General features: G+C 46.8%; 1 protein-coding gene across 1 annotated transcript in view; it reads right to left on the bottom strand.

The window, feature by feature from the left end:
- Nucleotides 1-2,430: 2,430 nt before the first annotated feature.
- Nucleotides 2,431-14,569, bottom strand: part of arhgap20b (Rho GTPase activating protein 20b) — a 181,622-nt gene continuing 169,483 nt past the window's right edge. Inside the window, exons 14-15 of the mRNA XM_070882683.1 lie at nt 14,015-14,132; nt 2,431-5,870 (exon numbers count right to left, since the gene is read on the bottom strand). Of these exons, the coding sequence (XP_070738784.1) occupies nt 4,081-5,870; nt 14,015-14,132 (1,908 nt within the window). The 3' untranslated portion in view covers nt 2,431-4,080. The remainder of the gene's footprint in view (nt 5,871-14,014; nt 14,133-14,569) is intronic.

The raw sequence follows: 14,569 nt of genomic DNA, 5'->3' as shown, positions 1-14,569 counted from the left end.
AATGGTTGAGCAAAAGGTCGCGGAGATCGGTCCAGCAGCCACTCTCACTAACTGTTGCAAACTAGAAAAAAAACGTTGCAAGATAGCGCTGGCGCATCCAGTTCCCGACTGCAACTTGACAGCTCAAGCTGTCGTCGTCATCGCCAGGTGCTAAGATCGCTTGCGTGGGGCAATTTCACTTCCGTGGTAGTAAGGGGACAATGCACACGCCGATGACATCGTCATTGCCGTGTGCCGTCGAGCGGGACACTCTCGGCAGGAGCGGGGTGCTGTAGTGCCTCTGCAAAACCACTACCCAATTCCGCACCGGCCGATTTTTCTCGCTGTTTCAGGCAAAATCTATTTTGCACCCCATTAGCGCTAAGCAGCCGTCGCTAAAAAGGGTAATTTCGGCCCCTAAATCTTTATTACTTCGTCAAGATAGTACTACACAACTAGGCAAAATACTGCCAAGCATTGAACTGTTAGAATACATCACTGTATTATAATTTTTTTCCCCCCCCCGTTTTCTCTCATCCTGCTGTGAGGGCGGCAATTCTGGCTGGGGTTAGGTTTCATTGGCACTGACAGCCCTCTGTTACCTTGCACCTGTGGCCATTCTTCATCTGAGAGTCTAGATAATGGGACCGAAATTACCGCGGGGTTTGGGCGGCTGATTGAAAAGAATCGATCGGCCGCCACGGTCGGTCAGGTGATTTTCCCTCCCCGAGCCATATTCAGCTCGGGGTGGGGAGGGATTTGAACGGTGCGCACTTTCGCTGGAACTGGCGCTGTGAAGTCGCTGTAAAGGTAGGTTTCCAACATTGAGCTCAGCAGCGTGCGGGCCACTGAAAAGCAGCCAGGACAGGGATGGAGTTTTGCTGCAATTGAGGCCCTTTGGTAGGGAAATAGTTTTTATTAATTTTATGTGTTTTTAAGTCAGATTCCATCATCCGCAGTATTTAGCTTTTCATACAGTTTTATTAATTGTTTTGGCTCCATTAAACCCACTGAGTGCTGCTCAGAGGTTTGCACATATTTTTGTACAACTTTCAGGTCTGATTCTTTCGTGGCGGCCTGTGGGCTGCAGAGACCTGCTTGGCAGGGTTCACCCTGAGGATGAGAGGAGTATTGGGAGGGAGACACCTGGTCAGAAGCAGGGTGGCACGCAGGGGAAGGCATTGCCGTCAGCACCGTGCAGACAGGCAGCGGGCAAGGGAGGCAGCAGCCATGATTCGTTCATTCTGCACCAGACCAGTGTTCTTGTCATCTTCACCGGCCCGAATCAGGATTGCGGTTGGCTGCTTGGGAACAAGGGATATCCCCTGTCCACTTGGTTGCTCACTCCACTGCAGAACCCCAGGACAGTGCCAGAGCATGCCTACAATGACGCTCATTGTGCCACCAGGTACATCATCGAGCAGTGCACAGGCATCCTTCAGCAGAGGTTCCGGTGCCTGGACTGCTCTGGTGGCACCTTGCAGTACTTTCAATGGCTCTCCATATTCGTCATGGTCCGCTGCATGCTGCACAAGCTGGTCATCATGAGCGGACAACCGCTGGAGGTCGAGTCAGCAGTACCGCCTGAGGAGGAGGTGTCGTCGTCAACCCATCCCGCCACCCTGGAAGGGCCGGGTGCAGACTGACCAGCACCCTCCTGGGAGGGTGCGTCCTCACATATATGGAAGTGCCTGACACCTCCCCTGCAATCTCCCTCCATGCATTATGTACTGGTGGTCTGCCAGGTCTCCCCACGTCTGGAAACAGTATTCTTCTTCTGTCCTCCACACCGTCCATCAGTGTCTCCAGCTCCATGTCAGTGAACCTGTTGGCTCTCTTTGCACCTCTTACACCAGCCAGCCTTCCAACCTCCATCCCCCCTCAGGGCCTTGCTGCAAACCCCGGTCTTTAAAAAAGGCCAGGGAGCAGCTGTCTCATTAGAAATCCTTACCTGCATGCTGAATTTCTCAGTGGTGATGATGCTCAAATTAAGACAGCCACACCGCTGAAAAATCCACTTTGGAAGGATTCATTAGCCCTGGAACCCATTTGTTCACTTTGAGCTGAATATGGGATGGCCCAGCCACGAAAATTTGTTGGCGCTAATGGCCACAAAAAGGTAGGGGAGTGCCAGCTTTCCAGCGGTACTGAATTTCGGGCCCAATATGTTCTTGTCGGCTATTAAACTGTGGAGGGCATCAGATCCAAGCCCAATCCCATCTTCAAGCAATGTCCAGACATACTCATCTCCCACCAAGGTCAGCAGATAGCAATGGGAAGCTGGATGGTTTTTCCACTCCCTGGCCCACTCTGTGAGATCAGCTAATTCAGTACAGTGTTGAGGGTTTGAGTTTGGGATTCTTTGGTCTGTATAGCTCAGTATTACACTGACACGATGTTTTAACTCATTTTTAATAAAGCTTCATACATTTAAAAAAAACTTTAGTGTTCATTAGTTGTAATAAATATGGTGCTCTACAGTATTCTTCATAATGAGTAACATTTAAGGTAATTAATAGCTCTGATTAAAATGAATGCAATAGCTTAACATTTGATTCAGCACTGTACACTATACAATCATTGTTGTTCATGCAGGAATGAAGAAACGGCAATATTTTCAATTAAAAATTATAAACATCTTCTATGACATTGAGAAATGTGTACCATTGTAAAAAAAGAATCCAAATGCACTACATGATAAATGGAATGTACCAAAGCAACAGGTTTGAAAGCTGTACTACCTCGGTCTCACTGGGACTTAATAAGTCATATAAAGAGTCAGGAAAGGAAATAGATAGCTAAGCAAATAATCGCCTGGCCCAATGGCAGACATTAAGAAAAAATGAGGAATTTTTACAATTAAAAAAAAAACGTTTTCCCCTTGCTCTGCTGGGTTTACTAGGATACAGTTAGTTACACAAGTGTCAACAGTCCTCCTGTATGTCAAGTAGCCATTCTTTTTGCGTGAGCCCAGGCAATAAGTATCGCCAGGCTATTTAATCATGGATTGATTTACAACCAAGCCGAATTTTGCTCTTACCTGATATCCATGCACATACACTTTCCATAAGGAGTTACTGGATATCAAGCAGGAGCAGGAACTTTGGCTTCTCCCTAGCCTAGGGGGAATTATGCTAATTATAACACCCCAAAGACTCTTGATTTCAGGAAATCCAGAACAAATTGATAATTGAACCTGGGGCGTCTTGGTTGGCATGGCTTAGTACTATACTTTTAAACACAGAGCCATTGGGAAATCATTTTTTTTGATCAGTCAGGTGTCTGCCACATCTGATTGCTGAGGAAAATCACCACCAAGAGTCCCCAAACCAAGAAAATCTATATATGTAGAGTTTCTGATAGCCTTGTGCTATCAGAACATAGGGACACAGCGCACTTGCCAAAATCCACAGTGCTTAGGTGCAGGTTGCCAGTGTCATCACTTATGGGCCTCCAAGTGTATGCTGGAGTTTAATCAACTGAAACCCTGCAGCTTCCCAGTACGGTGCACTAGTAATCTTCCCAGTGCTTGTTCAGTTAGCTCGACTCTTTGTGTAAATCACAGTGTGCCAGGTTGGTTGGTCAATCATAAACTTCAGGCCTGCTTGGTTCAGGTATCAGAGCAGAAAATCTTTGGTGCCATCTTGGAACCAGCTCAGTATCAAAGAGACAGCACTTACAAGCTGAAGGTGTTTACGCTGGAGTGAAACAATGGAACCTGTGGTGAAACTTGTAGGATGTTTAAGGTTAAAAAGGATGCTGTGAGACAGATTATGGTGATACAAGTCTAGAAATTAATGTTTGCAATATTAGCATACACAAGCTCAGCACATTCCTCTATCCACTATTTTAACAGGCATTAATCACTTAGCTCCTCTATTAAAATAATAGATGGAGGAATGTCATACAAACATTTAGGAGTTTGTCTGCTAACATCTTAAACAGTAAGTTCTAGGCTATAGTAATAGTGCTGGTGCTCAACATACATATGTACCACCCATAGCATCTTTTATGCAGGAACTGGGTTTATCAGTAGCAAATTACGAAGGCTGACCTGGTTTACAAACGTGTGATAAAAATAACTGTTAGAAGGTTACATTTTCAGACATAAGATTCATCTGTAAAAATTATCTTTTCAAAGTCTTCTAATTGTGAATCACTGCACCGTCTGCTTTGCCATTCTTGTCTGCTCCTAATTAGCTCACTCTCCACTGTCGTAGTGTCTCTGAGGCAGTGTTTGGCCTCATTATGAAGGAAGTAGTCCTTAACAGTAGTTTGAACAGAGGGAGGTAATATAATACGAATAGTATGCCTTCTATTACTAGTGTTATTGCTGCATTGCTGAGGAGATACAGGCTGAATTGAGCAGTCCAATAACTGCTTGTCACTCTGTGAAAGAGAATCGCTGGAAGAAGTTCTTGTTAAAATATCGTCAGGTACAATGTTTTGCTGAAATGTCTTGGATCCATCAAATATCTGTCTTCGCGCAACAGATTGGAGAACCAAGGGCGAGTTCTGTCCATAAAATACAGTTTGTGGGATGTGGACCTTCAAAGTCTGCCCTGATCGTCTTGTACTTTCTTTGCTGGGTAGTGACAGCCTATAGGGACTATTGTTGTCTTGTGCAGAATTGTTAACTTCAGGGTCCTGCCTCTCTTGATCGCCCATATGCTGTATGGTTAACACCTTTCCTGGTGCCATGTAGAATGTTATTTTAGTGCGCTTAACATTCTTACTATAAGGAGGCACTACAGTTGGCTCGTTAGGTGACGGGCCAAATTGTGTTGTATTGGGAATAGTCAACCTATTCTTTCTTTCCTGAGAACTGTCTCTGTTTAACTCCTCTGTATCATTTTGGATAAAATTCGACCCAAGTTGATCATGTCCTATATGGGCCACACTTGTAAAACATTCAACATCCTTTTCAGAACTTTCAACATCCACAGACCTTTGACCTTTTGAACAAGACATGTGCTCCATTGATAGTTGGGCTGAATCCTCTTGCTCCTCATTCTCACAATCCACATCCTCTTCTTTTTCAGCTTCTTCATTGTACCAATCCAAATCATCAAGACAACAAGCCACTGAAGATGGTAACGTCCCAGGTAATTTACCAGTAAGCCTACTGGAGATACAAGGTGAGGATACCTGGCTTCTTCCAGAATTCCCAAACATACAGGGCAAAGCGTCACTGCGACCAAACACTGATGAGTCAGAATAAGAGAAGGCGCTATCTATTGAACTTAGGGAAGACTCTGAGGGTGATGTGGTGGGAGAAGACAGACTAGACAGGCTTGACCTTGTTGACAGATTCATTCTATGTGAACTAGGCTGTCTCAGCCTGGTATTAACCTGAGGGGACCTCCAAAAACTATATCTCGTTTTGTTAGAACCAGGGCCTTTCCCATCATCCAATAGCTTCTGACTTTCAATCTGAAGTCTTTTCAACTGTTGTAAGTAATCAATGTGGCCATGAGTCATGGCTGCATCACAGCTCGACTGGCGGGCCACTGGCTCATGAGACAAGGCAAGATGGTGTGACAGGCAGACACTGGGCTCCGATGAGCAACGGTCTCGTGCTGAGTCAATGCTTTGGATAGCTGCAAGTGAGGAGACGGAGGAGCAGGAATATAAAGACTCATTTTCCAACTGCTCGCAGAGGTCTCCACTGTCACTCTTCTCCAGGAATTTCTTACACAAAGCTTCTTCATTGAAGAAGCTCTGCTGGCTCCAAATATCTTTGGCTTCTTCAGTAGCATACAGTGTAGAATCATTCAAGGTGATGAAGATGGAGTTACTTTGCTGGTCTTCTTGAACTTTTTGCCTTTTTTGATCAGACAATGCCGAGTCCATATCGTCAGATGAATACTGCGGCTGTAACAAGTCCACATCTGCAAAAGTAACATTGAAAGAAAGATCAGAATTTTATAACCTTTCCACATGGTCTTATGCTCTTATCTGAAGGTGCTGAGTCTTGCTGCAATACTCCTCTGCGGGTGTTCGACGTCTCAGTCATTCACTGTGTGTGGTGTAGACAGGTGTAAAATGGTGGGCTATTCAATAGTAGAGGTCCCCCATTTGACATCTTTACATTTTGCAGCAGAAATGACTGAATAAGCATTTCGAGCAAAAATGTGTGGTACAGGGACACTCTACCTTCTTTCTAGCCAGCCTGACTGAGATCAGCAAACTCAGATCATGGATTGAACATTTGGTCCTTATGGTTTAGTTCTGCACCATACAACACCTTTACCTATTAAGGCATTGGTATAACTAGGATGAGGCATTAAAGGAATACACAGTCCAGTTTAGGTTTTGGGGACAGACACAAGAGGTTTACAATATAATCGAACAATTCAGCAATAAGAACATAAGAAATAGGAGCAGGAGTAGGCCAATAAGACCATGGCTGATCTGATCATGGACTCAGCTCCACTTCCCTGCCAGCTCCCCATAACCCCTTATCGTTGAAGAAACTGTCTATTTCTGTCTTAAATTTATTCAATGTCCCAGCTTCCCCAGCTCTCTGAGGCAGCGAATTCCACAGATTTACAACCCTCTGAGAAAAGAAATTTCTCCTCATCTCTGTTTTAAATGGGAAGCCCCTTATTCTAAGATCATGCCCTCTAGTTCTAGTCTCCCCCATCAGTGGAAACATCCTCTCTGCATCCACCTTGTCAAGCCCCCTCATAATCTTATACGTTTCTATAAGATCACCTCTCATTCTTCTGAATTACAATGAGTAGAGGCCCAACCTACTCAACCTTTCCTCATAAGTCAACCTCATTATCTCTGGAATCAACCTAGTGAACCTTCTCTGAACTGCCTCCAAAGCAAGTATATCCTTTTGTAAATATAGAAATCAAAACTGCACGCAATATTCCAGGTGTGGTCTCTCCAATACCCTGTATAGCTGTAGGAAGACTTACCTGCTTTTATACTCCATCCCCTTTGCAATAAAGGCCAAGATTCCATTAGCCTTCCTGATCACTTGCTAAACCTGCATACTTTCTGTTGTGTATCTGTAAAGCATGCACTCCCATGTTCCGCCACCAGGGAGCGCATCCCCTGAAGTCCCAAGGGATCCCAGCATCCCTTGGGAGCACTGTATATAAGCCTGTTACTCACTCTGGAGTGTCTCAATAAAGACTGAGGTCACAGTTACTTTAACCTCCCTGTGTGCAGTCTCATCTGTGTTAGGATCACAATAACTGCCGATGAGTATACGAATCCAACGCAAAGATGCAGCAAACTGTGGGCATCCTGGAGAAATTCTCAGAGGGTGAGGACTGGCAAGCCTATGTCAAACGGTTAGACCAGTACTTTGTAGCCAACGAGCTGGACGGAGAAGGAAGCGCTGCAAAAAGGAGAGCGGTCCTCCTCACAGTCTGCGGGGCACCGACCTACAGCCTCATGAAGAATCATCTGGCTCCAGTGAAACCCACAGATAAGTCGTATGAGGAGCTGTATACACTGGTTCGGGAGCATCTTAACCCGAGGGAGAGCTTGCTATGGCAAGGTATCGGTTCTACACGTGCCAGCGATCTGAAGGTCAGGTAGTGGTGAGCTACATCGCCGAGCTAAGGCGACTTGCAGGACAATGTGAGTTTGATGGCTACCTGGAGCAAATGTTCAGAGACTTTTTTGAACTGGGCATTGGCCACGGGACTATCCAACAAAAACTTTTGACTGTAGAGACACCGACCCTCAGCAAGGCCATTGCGATAGCACAGGCATTTATGTCCACCAGTGATAACACTAAACAAATCTCTCAGCGCACAAGTGCTAGCAATGTTCATAAATTAACTGGAACTGTGTTTGGAGCAGAAATGTACAGGGCAGGACCCACGAGTCTGCAACTGCCAGCAGACCTCAGGTGACCCAGAATCCGCAACAAAGGATGAATGCAAAGCAATTCACATCTTGACAAGCTGCAAGCTCTGCAAAACCTGCTAACCACCATGTGGCAGAGGAAGATCGATCCATGGTGGATAAAAGCAATTTCAAGCCTCAGAGAGAGGAGGCTAATGCTGGAGTACACGTGGTGCACACATTTTCGACAAAATGTCCACCTATAATGCTAAACGTAAAATTGAATGGCTTACCCGTAGCCATGGAACTGGACACTGGCACTAGCCAATCCATCATGAGTAATAAGATGTTTGAGAGACTGTGGTGCAACAAGGCACTCAGTCCAGCCCTGAGTCCCATCCACACGCAACTGAGAACATATACCAAAGAGCTTATCACTGTCCTGGGCAGCGCCATGGTCAAGGTCACCTACGAGGGCACGGTGCACGAACTGCCACACTGGATTGTCCCGGGCGATGGCCCCACACTGCTTGGAAGGAGCTGGCTGGGCAAAATCCGCTGGAACTGGGATGACATCTGAGTGCTATCACATGTTGATGAGGCCTCATGTACCCAGGTTCTTAACAAATTTCCTTCCATTTTTGAGCCAGGCATTGGAAACTTTTCCAGGGCAAAGGTGCGGATCCGCTTGGTCCCAGAGGCACGACCCATTCACCACAAGGCGTGAGCGGTACCTCACATGATGAGAGAGAGAGTGGAAATCGAGCTGGACAGGCTGCAACGCGAGGGTATCATCTCCCCAGTGGAATTCAGCGAGTGGGCCAGCCCGATTGTTACAGTACTCAAAAGTGATGGCACGGTCAGGATTTGTGGCGATTATAAAGTAACTATTAATCATTTCTCGCTACAGGACCAATACCCGCTACCTAAGGCAGACAACCTATTTGCGACGCTGGCAGGAGGCAAGATGTTCACCAAGCTCGACCTGACTTCGGCCTACATGACGCAGGAGCTGGAGGAGTCTTCGAAGGTCCTCACCTGCATCAACACACACAAGGGACTGTTCATCTACAACAGATGCCCGTTTGGAATTTGGTCGGCTGCAGCGATCTTCCAGAGAAACATGGAGAGCCTACTCAAGTCGGTACCACGCACCGTGGTTTTTCAGGACGACATACTGTTACGGGTCGGGACACCGTCGAGCACCTACAAAACCTGGAGGAGGTCCTCCAGTGACTGGATCGCGTAGGGCTGCGGCTGAAGAGGTCGAAATGCATCTTCATGGCAAAAGAAGTGGAGTTTTTGGGGAGAAAGATCGCGGCGGACGGCATTCGGCCCACAGACACCAAGACAGAAGCTATCAGGAACGCGCCCAGGCCACAGAACGTCACGGAGCTACAGTCGTTCCTGGGATTCCTCAACTATGTTGGTAACTTCCGACCGAGGTTAAGCACCCTCTTCGAGCCCCTACATGTGTTATTGCGCAAAGGTGAGAACTGGGTATGGGTAAAAAACCAAGTCATTGCTTTTGAGAAAGCCAGAAACATTTTATGCTCCAACAAGCTGCTTGTATTGTATAAGCCGTGTAAAAGACTCGTGCTAGCATGTGATGCATCATCGTACAGAGTCAGGTGTGTATTGCAACAAGCTAATATTGTGGGGAAGTTGCAACCTGTTACCTATGCTTCCAGGAGCTTGTCTAAGGCCGAGAGGGTCTACAGCATGATTGAGAAAGAGGCATTAGCGTGTGTGTTCCGGGTAAAGAAAATGCATCAGTACCTGTTTGGCCTCAAATTTGAGCTGGAAACTGATCACAAGCCCCTCATATCCCTGTTCGCTGAAAACAAGGGGATAAATACTAATGCCTTAGCCCACATACAAAGGTGGGCACTCGCTCTATCAGCGTATAACTATACCATTCGCCACAGACCAGGCACCGAGAACTGTGCGGATGCTCTCAGTCGGTTACCATTGCCCACCACGGGGGTGGAAATGGCGCAGCCTGCAAACTTGTTGATGGTGGCGCAGCCCGCAGACTTGTTGATGGTCATGGGAGCGTTTGAAAATGATAAATCACCTGTCACGACCCGCCAGATTAGGACTTGGACCAGCCAAGATCCTCTGCTGTCCCTAGTAAAAAACTGGGTACTGCATGGGAGCTGGGCCAGCATCCCCGTTGAAATGCAAGAGCTAATCAAGCCGTTCCAGCGGCAAAAGGACAAGCTGTCCATTCAGGCAGACTGCCTGTTGTGGGGTGACCACGTAGTGCTACCCAAAAAGGGCAGGGAGACGTTCATCTCGGATCTCCACAGCACACACCCGAGTATAGTAATGATGAAAGTGATAGCCAGATCCCACGTGTGGTGGCCCGGTATCGACTCTAACTTAGAGTCCTGTGTACGGCAATGCAGCATGTGTGCTCAGTTGATCAACGCGCTCAGAGAGGCACCACTAAGTTTGTGGTACTGGCCCTCGATCATGGTCGAGGATCCATGTCGATTATGCGAGCCCGTTTCTCGGTAAAATGTTCCTGGTGGTGGTGGATGCTTTTTCAAAATGGATTGAATGTGAAATAATGTCGGGAAGCACCGCCACCACCACCATTGAAAGCCTGAGGACCATGTTTGCCACCTACGGCCTGCCTGACATACTGGTCAGTGACAACGGGCCATGTTTTACCAGTGCCGAATTTAAAGAATTCATGACCCACAATGGGATCAAACATGTCACCTCGGCCCTGTTTAAACCAGCCTCCAATGGGCAGGCAGAGCGGGCAGTACAAACAATCAAACAGAGCCTTAAACGAGTCACAGAAGGCTCACTCCAAATCTGCCTGTCCTGAGTACTGCTCAGCTACCGCACGAGACCCCACTCACTCACAGGGGTGCCCCCGGCTGAGCTACTCATGAAAAGGACACTTAAAACCAGACTCTCACTGGTTCACCCCAACCTGCATGATCAGATAGAGAGCAGGTGGCAGCAACAAAATGTAAACGATGGTCGCGTCACTGTGTCACAGGAAATTGATCTGAATGACCCTGTGTGTGTGCTAAACTATGGACATGGTCCCAAGTGGATCGTGGGCACGGTGATAGCTAAAGAAGGGAGTAGGGTGTTTATAGTCAAACTAGACAATGGACAAATTTGCAGAAAGCACCTGGACCAAACGAGGCTGCGGTTCACAGACTGCCCTGAATAACCCACAGCAGACACCACCTTTTTCGAGCCCACAACACACACCCAAAGGATCAACGACACCACGCCGGACCAGGAAATCGAACCCATCATGCCCAACAGCCCAGCAAGGCCAGGCTCACCTAGCAGCCCTGCAGGGCCAACAACACGCCAGCCCAGCAAGGGCACAGCCAACACACCAGAACAGACATTTGTACCGAGGCGGTCCACCAGGGAAAGAAAGGTTCCCGACCGCCTCACCTTGTAAATCGTTTTCACTTTGACTTTGGGGGGGGGCAGTGATGTTGTGTATCTGTAAAGCATGCACTCCCATGTTCCGCCACCAGGGAGCGCATCCCCTGAAGTTCCAAGGGATCCCAGTATCCCTTGGGAGCACTATATATAAGCCGGCCCCTAAGGCCTATTACTCACTCTGGAGTGTCTCAATAAAGACTGAGGTCACTGTTACTTTAACCTCCCTGTGTGCAGTCTCATTGTGTTAGGAACACAAAACTATCCTTTTGTGTTTCATGCATAACAACCCCCAGGTCCCATTGTACTGCAGCACTTTGCAATCTTTCTCCATTTAAATAATAACTTACTCTTATAAGCAACTGAAAGGAAACGACTTGCATTTATACAGTGTCTTTCATGATCTCAGGATCTGCCAAAGCGTTTTATAGCCAATGAAATACTTTTTGAAGTGTAGTCACTAATGTACTGTAGGAAAATACGGCAGCCAATTTGCATTCAGCATGGTCCCACAAACAACAATGACACCAGATAAACTGTATTAGTGATGTTGGTTGAGGGATAAATATTGGCTAGAATTGCTCTTGGCCAGAAGTCTCTTGCTCTTCTACAAATAATGCCATAAGATCTTTTAGATAAACCTGAGAAGACAGGGGGGGGCCTCAGTTTAACGTCCCATTTGAAAGACGGCACCTTGGACAGTGCACAACTCCTTCAGTATTGCACTGAAATGTCACCCTGGATTATGTGTTCAAGTCTTTGCAGAGGGGCTTGAACCCACGACTTTCTGACTCAGATGTGAGATTTGTACCACTGAGCTAAGGCCTGCTAGAAAGACACCGGAGTAGAAATTAGTGTGCCCTCGTTATTGGGTCCAGACTCAGCCCTGTGCAACCAGGCCACGCCCAAAGCAAGAGGCTTGAGGATCAATAGAAATTGATTCTCGAGCTTCATCAGCTTACTTCTGCATCCGTTTCCCCCCGAGAAAACTGGCACAATGCAGACCGATTTCTACCTTTATTATTTCATTTTGTGTCAATGATAAATAAGAATGGGGTGACAAGTTAACAGATGCACAGAGGTTTATTGTGCATGAGCATTCCAGGCCCAAATTTCCATCTCAACATCTAAAGATGTGACTTATATGGTGCTATCAACTGAATCACAATAAAGCTTATATGGTAACCTCGCACATATTTAACCTTTTGTAAATGACTGCCTGGCTAACAGAAGTTCAATTATGAAATGGTGATGATAAATCTCTGGGCTCAATTTTCCCCAGTGATATGCGCCGTTTTTTTGGAGCAGGCTGCTTTTTTTGACCTAAGTTTAAAAAAAAAACAGTTTCCCGGATCAATTTGCTCAGTTAGTTATGATTTTTTTTTTTAGGTAATTTTCTTTTTCAGCCAAAGGGGGCGTAACCTGCCGCCTGCACCAATTCTGGCCAGTTAGGCAAGTTTGGCCAGCTGAGAGTTACTCCAGTTCTGTTTAGGCCGGCGTAAGTGGCCTCTGCAGAAAAACGTCCTGGAGAGTTAAGGAAATCGGCGCAGGTAAGGAAATCGGCGCAGGTAAGGAAATCGGTGCAGGTAAGGAAATCGGCGCAGGTAAGGAAATCGGCGCAGGTAAGGAAATCGGCGCAGGTAAGGAAATCGGCGCAGGTAAGGAAATCGGCGCAGGTAAGGAAATCGGCGCAGGTAAGGAAATCGGCGCAGGTAAGGAAATCGGCGCAGGTAAGGAAATCGGCGCAGGTAAGGAAATCGGCGCAGGTAAGGAAATCGGTGCAGGTAAGGAAATCGGCGCAGGTAAGGAAATCGGTGCAGGTAAGGAAATCGGTGCAGGTAAGGAAATCGGCGCAGGTAAGGAAATCGGTGCAGGTAAGGAAATCGGTGCAGGTAAGGAAATCGGCGCAGGTAAGGAAATCGGTGCAGGTAAGTGCAGCAGATGCCCGGACAGCAGCAGCAGGAGAGGTAAGAGAGAGGGAGAGAGGGTGGGGGCAAGCCATTCAGTATAGTTCGGTGTGGGGATCGGGAGGGAGGAGGCCACTCGGCCTGGGATAGGGGCGGGGGAGCGGACCGGGAGACCCATCAGCCAGGGCTAGGGGCCGGAATCGACACTGGAAGGTGGGGGGGGGGGCGGGCCTTTAATAATTGGAGGTGAGTTGCTGCAATGTATTTTAATGTGTTTTTAAGTTGCTGCAATGTATTTTAATGTGTTGTGAGCTGGCTGGATGTTTCACTTTGCAGCCTCAGCCAGCATTGTGCCCCTGGTTACCATGGCAACCTGATTTTTTTGGCGCAGATCAAGGCTCCGCCCCCAAAACTAAAGGACAGGTTAGGCTGTGCCAAAATGAAGAAATTAATTGGGGAAATGTAGAACATTTTTTTTGGTGTACTTGGGGCCCCCAAAAAATAGGTGTAACTCTTCAAGTATGCCAAAAAAAAAGCTTTGGGGAAAGTTGAGCACTACGTGTTAAGATTTAAACACATATTTTGAGGACATCTGCAGAACTTCAGAGAAAACAAAAATAAATCCACAGAATGCTTTAGTCAAAGCACTGACATGTGTAACAAGCACAGCTCTGTTCGCCTGAATATCATCTATAAAATACTAAGCCAGTTGGCTTTGATGATCACTATTCTTATTCTAAGTAGATAAACACATTTTGCTGCTGGGGCTTTTGAAGCTTTGTATTTGTTCGTATTTTGCGGATAATTATTGCATCTGGTGAAAATGTGTTTACTCTTGCGAACCAGTCAAACAGTGTCTATAAAAACATAATGAGGAAAAGACCACCAACCCAGTGAATCCTCGGAATTTCCCCGCTGGACGTCTCGTGATCCCCCAAAGAGAGAATTCAGCCCACTACCAAAGATTCGGGAAGAGTTTTCAATCATGAACTGGACAAGGATGGCCACCTGGAAAAAAAGCACAAAGTCCCAGATGCATCACCACATTCAACAACAGTAACTTGTATAAAGCCTTTAATGTAATGAATTGTCCCATTGTCTTTCACACAGGGTGTAGCGAGAGAAGAATTAGGGGAGAGTTATAGGAGCAGGGAGATAATTTGGGGGCAGAAATTCAGGGTCTCAAAGAGACCCTAGTGCCTGATTGCAGTGGCCATTCTTAAAAATTGAATGGCCGCCGCTTTGGGGTCAACAGGCCGACCCGATCTAAATTCAGGTTGTGATTTTTCGGTCTGGACCCCGTACCGCCCAAGTGGTATCACCACCAATAAATTCAATAAAAATAGGTTTCTCTGTCGATGCACCTCTGCAGAGTGACAGTGGGCCGCAGCGCGGCTGCCCTTAAAGGGGAAGGCCCACTGCCTCAGCCGCAAGAATTTTTGCCA

The sequence above is a fragment of the Pristiophorus japonicus genome, chromosome 6 (assembly GCF_044704955.1).
Source record: "Pristiophorus japonicus isolate sPriJap1 chromosome 6, sPriJap1.hap1, whole genome shotgun sequence".
Taxonomy (NCBI): Eukaryota; Metazoa; Chordata; class Chondrichthyes; family Pristiophoridae; genus Pristiophorus; species Pristiophorus japonicus.
This window is presented reverse-complemented; position numbering and strand designations above follow the sequence as displayed.